General features: G+C 39.9%; 1 protein-coding gene across 2 annotated transcripts in view; it reads left to right on the top strand.

The window, feature by feature from the left end:
- The window catches only part of AP2B1 (adaptor related protein complex 2 subunit beta 1), a 132,785-nt gene that overhangs the window by 30,812 nt on the left and 88,135 nt on the right, over positions 1-13,838 (top strand). For both annotated transcript variants that reach the window (XM_041724558.1, XM_041724559.1), the window contains exons 6-9: positions 8,132-8,322; positions 10,639-10,860; positions 11,399-11,519; positions 11,649-11,744. In XM_041724558.1, the coding sequence (XP_041580492.1) occupies positions 8,132-8,322; positions 10,639-10,860; positions 11,399-11,519; positions 11,649-11,744 (630 nt within the window). The remainder of the gene's footprint in view (positions 1-8,131; positions 8,323-10,638; positions 10,861-11,398; positions 11,520-11,648; positions 11,745-13,838) is intronic.

Consider the following 13,838-nt stretch of genomic DNA (forward strand, 5'->3'; position numbering starts at 1 on the left):
GACAGCTCTGTGGGCTGGGTTATTTTTTATAAGGGCGAAAATCCCATTCATGAGAGCTAAACCTTCATGACCTCATCACCTCTTTAGGGTAATTCTGATGGCGGTTTACCCACAAATGAACCTAGGTATAATTACAGTGTTACTTACTGCATCATTGCAGAATTACTTTTAGAAGATAATTATTCAAGGATATACCTTTAAAGCAGTTTTCATCAGCAACTTCTTGAAAATTGGATCTCTTGTACATAGTGCCCCAAAAGATCACAGCTCATTCCTTTCTTAGTGTCCCCTTTAAGATTATCTCAAGGCGTTTACTGTGGCAAAAAATTACTTTACTCTCAAAAAGGATAACAAGGGGCACCTGGGTGGCTCAGTCAGTTAAGCATCTGCCTTTGGCTCAGGTCATGATCTCAGTATCCTGGGATGGAGTCTGGCATGGGCATTGGGCTTCCTGCTCAGCGGGGAGCCTGCTTCTCCCTCCAGCGGCTCTCCCTGGTTGTGCTCTTTCTCAAATAAATGATTAAAAAATCTTAAAAAAAAAAAAAAGGCTAATAAGTGGTATAATAATAGATTTTATGTTTTGTTCATGCTGCAGCTTGCTCTGGTGTAATTTTAGGGTCTGTGGGCCAAGTAACTGGTTATTAGTGCCTTTTGTCTGCTTATAAATATCTACTTGTAGTGTCTTGGCTTTGAGAATACTTGCATTTTCAAGATTTTATTTATTCATGAGAGACACACAGAGACATAGGCAGAAGGAGAAGCAGGCTCCCTATAGGAGCCTGATGCAGAACTCTGTCCCAGGATCCTGGAATCATTACCTGAGCCAAAGGCAGATGCTCAACCACTGAGCCACCCAGGTGTCCCTGCAGACCACATCTTAAATCACTTTAAGTAATGAATTTTACAGAGTCTTATTCATAAACTTTGTTACCATGTATTCAGACCTTCTGGTCATAGTGAGCTGTGTTGACAATTTCCTTATTCCTGGGAAGATGAGGGGGGACAGTGGCACATTATAGAATGTTAACATGGTTGGCATTTTATCTCTTGGCTTCTTGGACGTTTATTAAAGTATGAGCTCTCAGTTTTTTTTTTTTAAGATTTTATTTATTCATTCATGACAGAGAGAGAGAGGCAGAGAAACAGGCAGAGGGAGAAGCAGGTTCCATGCAGGGAGCCCCACGTGGGACTCGATCCTGGGTCTCCAGGATCATGCCCTGGGCTGAAGGCAGGCGCTAAACTGCTGAGCCACCCAGGCTGCCCTCGGTTTTACTTATTTGAGGGGAAAAAATTAGCTGGTACCACGTAGTCACTGTGTCCTTAAGGAGCCGATAATGATTAAAACATGCTGAGGACAAATACATGTTGCCCTGTGCTTTTACGCGTCATTTGGGGCAGCTCCATGAAGGAGAAAGTGAGATTCCTAATGTTGCTGATTTTTAGTCGGATAAAAGTATACACCACCTGTATGTTTCAGCATAATAGTTTTGGTAAGTTATTTTGCTTTCACTTGATTTAATTGTCTTTAGGGAGGCAGCCCTGATGGCTCAGCAGTTTAGCACCGCCTTCAGCCCAGGGCATGATCCTGGAGACCCAGGATCGAGTCCCACATCAGGCTCCCTGCATGGAGCCTGCTTCTCCCTCTGCCTCTGTCTCTGCCCCCCCCCCCCCCCGCCGTGTCTCATGAATAAATAAGTAAAATCTTTTTTAAAAATTGTCTTTAGGGGTACCAGCCAAAAGGATGATAAATTGAACAGGAAAACTGAAGTATAAGTCTGCTTTGATTGTGTGACCTTGAAGGTCGTTGCTGGAAATGAAAGTCTTCTAAATAGTAATTTGTTAATAGGAAGTCACTGTACTGGAAAATGATCTCTGCTTTGGGTTCTGTGGCTATAGAAATGAAGGTGCAAGATGAAAGTCATTCAAAGGGACAGGGAAATGGGTGAGAGATTTCTCATAAAGGAGCTTCTGTCTGTGACACTCTAGTTTTTCTATAGATCTAGATTTCTAGAGTTCTTTTTTACAGGATCATTTTTATTTTGACCATACCTGCAGCTCTTGATTGTTTCTTAAAAAAAAAAAAAATGAAGTCAAATTTATGTCCTCACAATTGGTGAATATCAGATAGTTGTAGCTTATAATTCAGATTTTATAGCTGGATAGTAAATCTTGCCTCTTGAAGTGATGTCAGGATATGATTATCTCTGAAATATATAAAGTAGAAGAATACATTTTTCTCCTTGTATAAATCTGCATGTCACTTTTGCTTGGAAATAATGTTTTGATTATATTGTGCTTCCCCAGGTCTGATTTTTCTTTTCCTTTCTCCCAGCTGAAGTTCTTAGCTCTTGGCACTTCTGTAAATGCTAGAGGCAGAGTAATTAGCACTCAGAAACTGGAATCAAAACACAAACCCTGAGTTCATATTCAAACACTCTCCCTTTCTAGTTGTGTTGACTAAGCAAGGCACTAACTTCTCTAAACTGATTTATGAATTCATTGTTAAACCTTGTTTCCTTGGGGCACCTGGGTAGCTCAATCGATCAAAGCATCTGACTCTTGATTTTATCTCAGGTTATGATCTCAGGGTCCTGGGATCGAGTCTTGTATTGAGTTTTGCCCTCAGCAGGGTGTCAGTTTGAGATTCCCTCTCCCTCTGCCCTGGTCCTTGCTTGCACACGCTCACTCCCAAATCAGTCTCTTAAAAAAAAAAGTGCCTTTTTCCTTATTTGTAATAGGTGGATTTTGATAGCAACTACCTCAGAATTGCTGTGAGGATTAGTGGCACATAGTAAGTGTTCAATACGTTTTGGAACTACTGTCTTTTATCTCTGTGCAGCCTTCTCTGTTAGGTTTAATATAAAGTAAATCACAAATTGCTTACCTTAAACTCAGCAGACTCCAAGGGTCCATAAGGAACTATCACATTGAAGAGAATTCTGTAGTCAAGACAGAATGATTTGTCTACTATGGGATGTGATTTTATATGTATTTAAATACATGTGCTTTTTGTAAGTAAGTATATAGGTGTTTATGTTTAATATTATGTATGAAATATATTAGGTCTAGAGTGGTGGGGTAGGGAGGAGGAATGTTGAGTTGCAGTCTCCCCCAGAAATACCTTAATTGGAAGACAAGATGAATAAAAAAAATTTTTTTTACGGCATGTATGTTTTCCTTTGTACCCTAGATGCCAACTTTTTGTGAATCAGCTAATGTACTGAGAAAACTCATTTAAGAAATCCTATTTATAAATCCATTTTTAGGGATCCCTGGGTGGTGCAGCGGTTTGGCGCCTGCCTTTGGCCCAGGGCGCGATCCTGGAGACCCGGGATCGAATCCCACGTCGGGCTCCCGGTGCATGGAGCTTGCTTCTCCCTCTGCCTGTGTCTCTGCTTCTCTCTCTCTCTGTGACTATCATAAATAAATAAAAATTTAAAAAAAATTATATAAATCCATTTTTAAGCAAAACTTCTTTAGAAACTCTTCTGGGTACGTGGTTGGCTCAATCAGTGGAACATGCTACTCTTATCTCAGGGTTGTGAGTTCGAGCCCATATTGGGAGTAGAGATTTCTTCATTTTGTTTGTTTTTTGGGAGGGGGTGTAGAGATTTCTTAAAATCTTAAAAAAAATCTTTATTGAGAACTGTAGGGTCTTTTTGAGATTTTAGTTAAAAGGCTATTATTCTTTTCTGGCAGTGTTTCTTAAGAGAAACTAGAGATTTCTAGGGGAGAAATGTGCATGTGATTCTTACTCAAATTCAAAGTGATAGTTCAAGTGAAAGAGATATAACTTTTGTTTTAACATATGAGTGTATCAGGGCAAGGGTTCAATTTGCACTTTGTGATACTAAATTATCCTTTAGAGAAGTCTTTTGGAAAGAGAAAGTAAATCTTAAATTTTTTTTTTTTTTAAGATTTATTTATTTATTTATGGGAGACACAGGCAGAGGGAGAAGCAGGCTCCCTGCAGGGAAGCCCTATAGGGGACTTGATCCCACATTCCAGGATCATGCCCTGAGCCAAAGGCAGACGCTCAACCACTGACCCACTCAGGCATCCCAAATCTTAAGTTTCAATCTATTATTTTTAAAGTTTATTTTTAGAAACAGATGATGTATGTGCTATATACATAGTACACAATTCCAAAGAAACAGAGCATAAACGTTGACGAGTGAGTTGTCCTGTGTACCCTAACTACCCAGTTTCTGTTTTGAAGTCAGTATGTTTTCTCTACTTCAGATTCAGTGTGACTAGCTTATTGTAAGCTCCCATTAGGCTGAGGGAAACATAGTTTAGTGACCAGGAGAACACTAAGCGGTCCCTACAGGCCCTCCATAGTATGTTTCTGAAACCATAACCTCCTGTGAGGATTAGGAGATGAAAGTGAAAAGATAGAACAGAAGGAACTTGAAGAGAGGAACAGCAGAATTTTGTTATTGATGATGCTTTTTTCTCTAGTTGGCCATTGGCTCAGTAATTGGTAGCAATCTCTTTTCTCAATGTAAGCTTTTCTAAACATAATCCTATAATCTGGTCTCTCTGGATCTTTTAATTAGATTTACTTTTCCCTGTTTCTTTTTTTGTTTTAATGTGATAATGAGAGGAAATTGCCTCTTTTGCCACCAGAACATATACTTCATTAGCCACATTATACACTTGGTTTAATTTTCAATTGCCTATGATAAGGACAGAGGAATTCTCGTTGTTCATTCTGTTCAGCATCCTTCTGTTCTCTTTATTCCACATTGCTTCCACACTCCCTCAATTCTGACCTTTTTTTCTACATTTCCTTTTTTTTTCTACATTTCCTATTAACATACTTTATAGTTAGCATGTAATTTTTTTAAACATTAAAAGGATTTAACTGGCAGAAATGGTAAGTTATGGTAGGACCTAGGATCTTGGACAGCCAGTAACTACGATTGGGCATGTGTTGGCAGTAATAGTTGAAAATAGGCATTTGGGCTTCTGATATGATATTTTGATCCTTTATACCATAATCAGTTATATCAAGTGTATAGTACATGGGAAATCTCTTTTCCCTGCATGTAAAACCCCTGAGATGATGGAGGGGATTAGTATTTCACTCTTCATGCTTTTTGATTGTCACTATATCCCATGCTTGATGATAGCAGACAAAAAGAAAAGAACTTTATACATGGTACCATGTGGTAGGTGGAGTAGATTATTCTTCCTGATTTTTCTTAGTAATGGTTAAATCATATATCTATAATCAAATGAGCCTTTGATTTTTCATCTTGGAATTTTGTGATCACTGAAGTATAGCTGAAGATGGTTCCATTTGTAGCAGCATACTTTTTAAAAAAGATTTGGGACATCTGGATGGCTCAGTGGTTGAGTGTCTGCCTTCGGCCCAGGGTGTGATTTCGGGATCGAGTCCCACATCAGGCTCCCTGCGTGGAGCCTGCTTCTCCCTCTGCCTGTGTCTCTGCGTCTCTCTCTCAGTCTGCGTCTCTCATGAATAAATAAATAAAATCTTAAATAAAAAAAAAAGATTTATTTTTTTAGAGAGAACGAGAGTGTATGCATGTGAGCAGGACGGGGCAGAGAATCCCAAGCAGACTCTGCACTGAGTGAAAATCCCAGGACCCTAAAATCATGACCTGTGCTGAAACCAGGAGTTGGTTGCTTAACCACTGAGCCACCCAGGCACCCCGTGATACCATATCTTTTATGTAATAATATTGTCATAAGTATATTATGTGATTAAAAGTCATATAACATCTGGGAACTTCATTGCAAAATGTGGTTTTAGGGGTTTATGGCTAGCTCAGTTGATAGAGCATGGGACTTTTGATCTTGGGGTTGTGAGTTTGAGTTCCACATTGGGCATAGAGAGTACTTTTGAAAAATGCGACTTTGGATTCACTTGTATAGGACCATACTATAGTTTTTTTTTTTTTTTGTGGGTTTTTTTTTTTTTGGGTGCTTTTGCAATTTTTAAAATGAACATCATTGGCTGTAAATGTATTAGTTATATCAGAAATAATCTATAATTTTGTTAAAGAGTAATCACTTTTTTCCTTGCAACTAATGTGGATTCCCAGATCTGTAAGTCAGGATACAAGTGTACTTTTTTTTTTTTTTCTTTTTTTTTTTTGAGAGAGAGAGAGAGAGAGAGAATGTGTGTGAGCAAGGATGGGGATGGGAGAGGGGGAGAGAGAGAGAGAGAGAATCTTAAGAGAATCCATGTTCAAGTTAGAGAATGCGTGTGAGCAAGGATGGGGATGGGAGAGGGGGAGAGAGAGAATCCATGTTCAGCGTGGAGCCTGACACAGGGCTTTATTTCACGACCCTGAGATCATGCCCTGAGCTGAAATGAAGAATCAGTTGCTTAACTGACTGAGCCACCCATGTGCCCCCAAGTATACTTTATTATATTAGGGAGCAGTTTTTTAAAGATTTTATTTATTTATTCATGAGAGACACAGAGAGAGGCATAGACATAGCACATAGGCAGAGGAAGAAGCAGGCTCACTGCAGGGAACCTGATGCAGGACTTGATCCCAGGAACTCAGGATCATGACCTGAGCCAAAGGCAGACGGTCAACAACTGAGCCACTGAGGTGCCCCTAGGTCACAATCTTTCATATATCATACTGCCTGAAAGGTTATATTTGAGGTACCATATTTCATTGATTCTGAGATGGCATTGATTATAAGATGCATTATTTTTTTTTAAATTTTTATTTATTTATGATAGTCACACACAGAGAGAGAGAGAGAGAGAGAGGCAGAGACATAGGCAGAGGGAGAAGCAGGCTCCATGCACCGGGAGCCCGACATGGGATTCGATCCCGGGTCTCCAGGATCGCGCCCTGGGCCAAAGGCAGGCGCCAAACCGCTGCGCCACCCAGGGATCCCTAAGATGCATTATTATTTTCTATGTTAGTTGGAAAGAAATGTGCTTCCTGTTAAACTGACATTCTCCCTCTTTTTTTTTTTTTTAAAGATGTATTTATGTGAGAGAGTGCATATGTGAGTGTGTGGTAGAGAGGGGCAAAGGGAGAAGGAGAGTCAGTCATTTTTATGATAAGAGTCAGTCTTAAGCAGATTATGTGCTGAGCGTGGAGCACCATGTGGGCTCATTCTCATGACCATAAGATCACTACCTGAGCCAAAACCAAGAGTTGGACATTTAACTGTCTGCACCCCCAACTGAAATGCCTTTGATTATAGAATGCATCTGGGTTTCAGAGATGTTAATGTGAAAAACTGTGTAACTTAAGTCTTGATGAGTTATGGTAGTAGTACCACCTAAAATTTGCATAAGAAAAAAAAATAAAATAAAATTTGCATAAGACTTTATAGAAAGCACTTAAGTGTGTTATCTGATTTGATCCTTAAGCCATAAACGTGAGGTGGATTAAATTATCCCCAGTTTTGGGAATCCCTGGGTGGCTCAGCAGTTAAGTGCCTGCCTTCGGCCCAGGGTGTAATCCTGAAGACCCGGAACTGAGTCCCACATCAGGCTCCCTGTAGGGAGCCTGCTTCTCCCTCTGCCTGGGTCTCTGCCTGTCTCTCTCTCTGTGCCTCTCATGAATAAATAAATAAAATCTTTAAAAAAAAAATTATCCCAAGTTTTCAGATGTGGAACATCTCCTAACGTCATTCAATAGTGAACTAAGGTTTCAAGCTTACATTTTCTCACTCTGTGACTCATGACATGATTGACAGTATCAATTCCCCCCCTATACACATATACCCATACAGCTTTAAAATTATTTAGTCTAGATTTTTCTGTCCTTTGCTTGCCTACTGTACATGTTTAAACTTTATTCATCCTAAAACTGGTCATATGTCTTGATTCTAATGATAATGTTGAATACTATTAAAATTGTTAATGTTTTAATAGTAAATTGTGTGTGACTCTCTGCTAAGACATGAATCGTTTTAATTCTGGGATCCTGACCACCAGGAAGCTATATATGCCATTATTGGTGCTTTAATACATGTTTTGAATGCAGTTTATGTTTCTAGCTGATTAGGTAAAATGTTGAGGAATGGTTATGAGGTGAGATCTGTGAAGTGATCCAGAGAAAATTAAGTATTTGTTAATAATTGTCCTATTCTTGGTAAATTAGGGTCATGTCTGTTTCTTTCCCAGGTGGTGGCTAATGCTGTAGCAGCATTATCTGAAATCAGTGAATCTCACCCAAACAGCAACCTACTCGATCTGAACCCACAGAACATTAACAAGCTGCTGACAGCCCTGAATGAGTGCACTGAATGGGGCCAGATTTTCATCTTGGACTGCCTGTCTAATTACAACCCTAAAGATGACCGGGAGGCTCAGAGGTCCGTTCTGTTTTCCTGGGTAGTATCTGGGAGATTTGCCTGTTTGAATAAGTTCTACTGTCTGTATTAGAATAAGAATCTCTTATGTTGGCAAAGATTAGTGATTTGTGGGGTAGATGTTGCTATCTCTGTGGTATTTTCCCACTGGATTTTAGGAACATTTTAGGTGGTAGAGTGAACCACGCAAAAATATCTCTTCCTATAAGGTGTGTATTGTTTGAATACTGCAGTTACCCTCTGCTGAAATTTGGTCCACATCTCCCATACAGCTGTGTCTGGCCATTTGGCACACAAAGGTTTTTGAGTGTCTCTTACCACTGTGACAAACTTTTCATTCTATTAAATACATACTAAGTGACTTGATACTAGTTACTGAGCTGAACTATACCTATAATTCAGTAGTAGAAAAAAATGTATCAAAGTCCACAAAACATTTGGTGTCTTTATTAGATACAGAAATCATATCAGTCTGAATTTGGAAAAGATTTTGGAAGGTGCACCTGAACTGTTCTCCTCAGCCCTTTACCAAGTTCACTGTTACAGATTTTCTTGAGCATTCTGTGTATATAGGCACTGTACTAGGTAAAGTACTTCAGAAGAAATGTTGGCTCTTCATTAAAGTTGACATGTTTTAATTATGGTAGATAAGAACCTTCCTTGCCTGGCTGAAGTTCAAGTTACCATAACGTAAGTTCTCTTCACTTGTCTGGGAAATTGTTCCCTCTGGACCTAACTAAAGCTCCCCCTGATCGTTTCTTTCCACTATCAAAACTACAAGTGTCATTTAAAAAGTACATGTAATCTTATGGAAAGACTTTATGTAGAATTTTATTTTTTGTTAGTCATTGACATCTTACACTTTTTTTTTTTTTAAGATTTTATTTATTCATTCATGAGAGAGAGAGAGAGAAACAGGCAGAGGAAGAAGCAGAAGCAGGTTCCATGCAGGAAGCCCGACATGGGTGGGACTCCATCCCAGGTCTTCAGGATCAGGTCCTGGGCTGAAGGTGGCGCTAAACCATTGAGCCACCCAGGCTACCCAACATCTCACACTTACTCATGCATTCACGTAGCAAATATTTATTGAGGCTGTGCTACATGCAGGTATTATTCTAGGCCCTGAGTATATACTGTCAACAGAATCATAGCCCTCATGAACACTTATTCTGAGGGATGGGGCAGAAATACATATAACACAGTATAATGTCAGAGGATGATAAGCACTAATGAGAAAGATAAAGTAGGGAGGAGGTCTAAGATATGCAGGACTTTTGGAGATGAGGAATTCTATTTTGTAAAAGGGTAGTCAGGGAAGGCCTCACTAAGAAGGTGCCATTTGTATAAAGAACTGAGGGAGGTCAAGGAGCCAGTTAGATACAGGAGGAAGGGAGAGAAGCCCTGTGTACTTATCTTGAACTTAACTGAATATAATCAGCTAGCCTCTCATGTTGCCCAAGAGCTATCAAAATTAGGTTAATTTCTGAAGAACCCTCAACAGATAATTAAAAACTCAAGATCTAGTGAGGCCTTTAAGTGTAGGTAGCAGGGACTAAGTGTTTGGGGGAGGAGGTTGGGAGAATATTGTAGTGGTGTTCTGTCACTTAACCCTTTTGGAGGGGTGCCTGGGTGGCTCAGTGGTTGAGTGTCTGCCTTCGACTCAGGTCATGATTCCAGGCCCCTGGGATCAAGTTCTGTGTCAGGCTTCTGGTAGGGCCCTGCTTCACCTTCTGCCTGTGTCTCTGCCTCTCTGTCTCTGCCTCTCATGAATAAATCTTAAAAAAACAAAAACAAACTTTTCAGAGATTTTTTTATTATCATGAAGACAAGGGGTTGTATTGTTTTCCTGCTCAACTCACCTCCTGCATCTTATGAAACTTCAGTCACGGTTGGTTGATATCTCTAACTATGAAGTAACTCTCAGAACTTAATTTGACATCCTGTAGGCAGAGGAGAAGTGGACTCTAAGGCAGGGAGCCTTATATAATATGGGGAAGCAGAGAAGACTAAAACAGGAGGGTAAATGGTGTGAGCCTCAAATGTTTTGGATATTGTCTACTTTCCTTCCAGTTTAAGCATCCCTTATTGCTGGTTTCCTGAAGTCTTCTGATGGCCCTGCTCTGCTCTGTCTGTAGCTTGCTGGGAATGAAGCTTCTGCAGTGCAAGATCCCAGTTTTGTCTACACATGGAGCTTTGACTTTCTAACTGATTGTCTAGTTTCTTAATTCTTGGGCCATGGGACTCTGATACAGTGCGCTATGGGCTGGATTGAGCAAGAAATTATAATTTAAGATACTAATTTTCCTTTTCTGCCCTTAGCATCTGTGAGCGTGTAACTCCCCGGCTATCTCATGCCAACTCAGCCGTGGTTCTTTCAGCGGTAAAAGTCCTAATGAAGTTTCTAGAGTTGTTACCCAAGGACTCTGACTACTATAACATGCTGCTGAAGAAGTTGGCCCCTCCACTTGTCACTTTGCTGTCTGGGGAACCAGAGGTGCAGTACGTCGCCCTGAGGAATATCAATCTAATTGTCCAAAAAAGGTTGGGAAACAATGAATTGGTGATGAAAGTGTTTGTGATTTTGAATTAAGCTTAATAATATCAATATTACAGAGGCCAGTGTTAAGTTCTTGTTAATATATGGAAATGAAAATGTTTTATTATAGGGCAACTTGCCTGGAATCCGGAGAGACTAACATTTGTTTTTGGAGTGTTCCTGTGATAAACAGTTGGTGTTGCTCTACAGTTTAGTTTGTTTCCTGATAGGTCTGCTAATAGTGGACCAGTAGTGCTTGCTTTATATGACTTAGGCCATAGTTTAGAGTCAGATTTTTGTTCTTCCAGCAGTTCTTAGCAATAAGTGCCCTAACCCTTAAAAATGGTCTGCCAAATGGGGAACTGGTTAGGGGGTATAAAGGAAGTGTGTGAGGTTTGGATGAGGAGGAGGAGTGGCTGGAGAGCAGAGAAGCATGGATTAGATAACAATCTAATATCTATTTAGGTTAATTAGATACTAATACAGATTTAGAAGGGCATATCAATACATGTTCCACTTATCATGTGTTTCTGTGTACCACAGGCCTGAAATCTTGAAGCAGGAAATCAAAGTCTTCTTTGTGAAGTACAATGATCCTATCTATGTTAAACTAGAGAAACTGGACATCATGATTCGTTTAGCATCCCAAGCCAACATTGCTCAGGTCAGACTTAAAGCAGACTCAAGTTTATAAATCACTTAGATGTTAAGGTCTGGTCTTCACAAGAAGCTAGGCTATGAAATCACTGATTGAGAATCCTTAATGATTGTCTACTTCCTGGATTTTTAATAGGTTCTGGCAGAGTTAAAGGAATATGCCACAGAGGTGGATGTTGACTTTGTTCGCAAAGCTGTGCGGGCCATCGGACGGTGTGCCATCAAAGTGGAGGCAAGTGTCTAATGGTAGTTGTGATCACATTATGGGATTCAGAGTGTGCTCTTCACTGCTTTTTTAAAAATGCTTTAGAAAATTTTTTAAAAATAATGAAGCACACAGTTAAGATTCCTAGAGGGAATATTTTTTTTTTTTTTTTAAGATTTTATTTACTCATGAGAGACGAGAGAGAGAGAGAGAGAGAGAGAGAGAGAGAGAGAGAGAGAGGAGGGGGGCGGAGGGAGGGAGGCAGGCTCCATGTAGGGAGCCCGATGTGGGACTCGATCCTGGGTCTCCAAGATCACATCCTGATTGTGAAGGCAGGCGCTAAACCGCTGAGCCATCCAGGGATCCCTCTACCCCACCATTCCTACTTTTGAACCCTCCTGTTCTCCAATAGCTACCTCTTTTTTTTTTTTTTAAGATTGTATTTACTCATGAGAGACACACAGAGAGAGAGAGAGGCAGAAACATAGGCAGAGGGAGAAGCAGGCTCCCTGCAGGGAGCCTAATGTAGGATTCTATCTCCTCTATCCCAGGACCCTGGGGTCATGCCCTAAGCTGACCCTGAGCTGAAGGCTCAAATGCTCAAATGCTCAAATGCTGAGCCACCCAGGCATCGAAAGGAAATTGCCTCTTTTTTTTTTTTTAATTATTTATTCATGTTCTCCAATAGTTGTATCATGAGGTTTTGTTGTTCCTATATCAATTATCTTTGTAAATTGAGATACAAGGCCTTCGTTTATTGTTCTATCAACTGAAAGCTTGCAAAACGTTATATGCATATTATGACCAAATATGTAGAGCAGTATAATTCAAATGATTGTATTTTCTTTCTTACAGAGTCTTTTGTTTTTCTGGAGTTTCTGTAATGGCCTTTCTTTTTTTTCTTGCATTATGTGTCTTCATAGCATCCCTATATTCTTCCAGCTTTTCAAGCATAGTATGAAATCTGTATACTTTCTTTTGTCCTGGACCCTTCTGTCTTCTAGTCCTCTGTCCTCTCACTTGCTCCAGCCTGGCTTATTGCTTATTTGGCCTCTGCACAGCCATTATTCCATGGCGCCTCTCTTCATTGCTCTTTCTTTTTATTGGTACTTCTTTCACGGCATTCCTTTTAGTGTGATTGCGCTAGCTTCTTAGTCTCTGGGGACAGTGTTTTGTGTTTGCAGTTTATTTATTTTTTATTTATTTTTAAGATTTTATTTACTTATCCATGAGAGATACACAGAGAGAGAGAGAGGCAGAGACACAGGCAGAGGGAGAAGCAGGCTCCATGCAGGGAGCCCAACGTGGGCCTCGATCCTGGGTCTCCAGGATCATAACCTGGGCTACAGGCGGTGCTAAACCGCTGCGCCACCAGGGCTGCCCGTGTTTGCAGTTTAAATTTAATTATCTGGAGTATCGTATGGTGATTGTTCAATGTCTGTATAATTTTTTAATTGAAGAGTATAGCATGCATATAGTAAATTGCAACCCATTTATATTTAAGAATGGGATAACAGAAAAGTCAGTCAGGACTTCTGTGAACATAAGCAGGGATCTTGACTAACATGTTTCTGCTTTAGGGCACGGAGTTGAACTTGTTTCAATTTTTAGCTTGGTTGCAGCCTTCCAGTTGTATGGGCTACAGTTGACACTGCCCTGCTTTATCAGTCTCCGGTCCTCCATTTTAGTCTTCATTATTCAGAAATATGTTGGAATTAATGAAGGCCTCTGTTTGCTGTGATGGTGTGGATTCAGAGGGGGTAGAATTCAGTAGTATTCTTGCTACTTGACTGTTTGCAATTCTGCTTAAAGTCAGAGGGTTGGACCATATGATTTCTCAAGGATACTAAAATAATTTGTATAGTCTGTTCAGTACTTCATGGGAACGGAAAAAAACATGCTGTGTCAGAGAAGTGTCTGTAAAAGCCAAGTTCCTGATTGGCTTTCCTTGTTTTTATTTGAGATGACTGCTTCATGTAGTTACCATTGGTAAATCATTCAGCAGACTAGTTGGAGCAAGAAGTTAATTCATCCCAGTTTCTACTCCTGGCTCTCTTTTTTTTTTTTTTTTTTTTTTTAAGATTTTATTTATTTATTCTTGAGAGACAGAGAGAGAGAGAA

Source organism: Vulpes lagopus, chromosome 12 (assembly GCF_018345385.1).
Source record: "Vulpes lagopus strain Blue_001 chromosome 12, ASM1834538v1, whole genome shotgun sequence".
Classification (NCBI taxonomy): Eukaryota; Metazoa; Chordata; class Mammalia; order Carnivora; family Canidae; genus Vulpes; species Vulpes lagopus.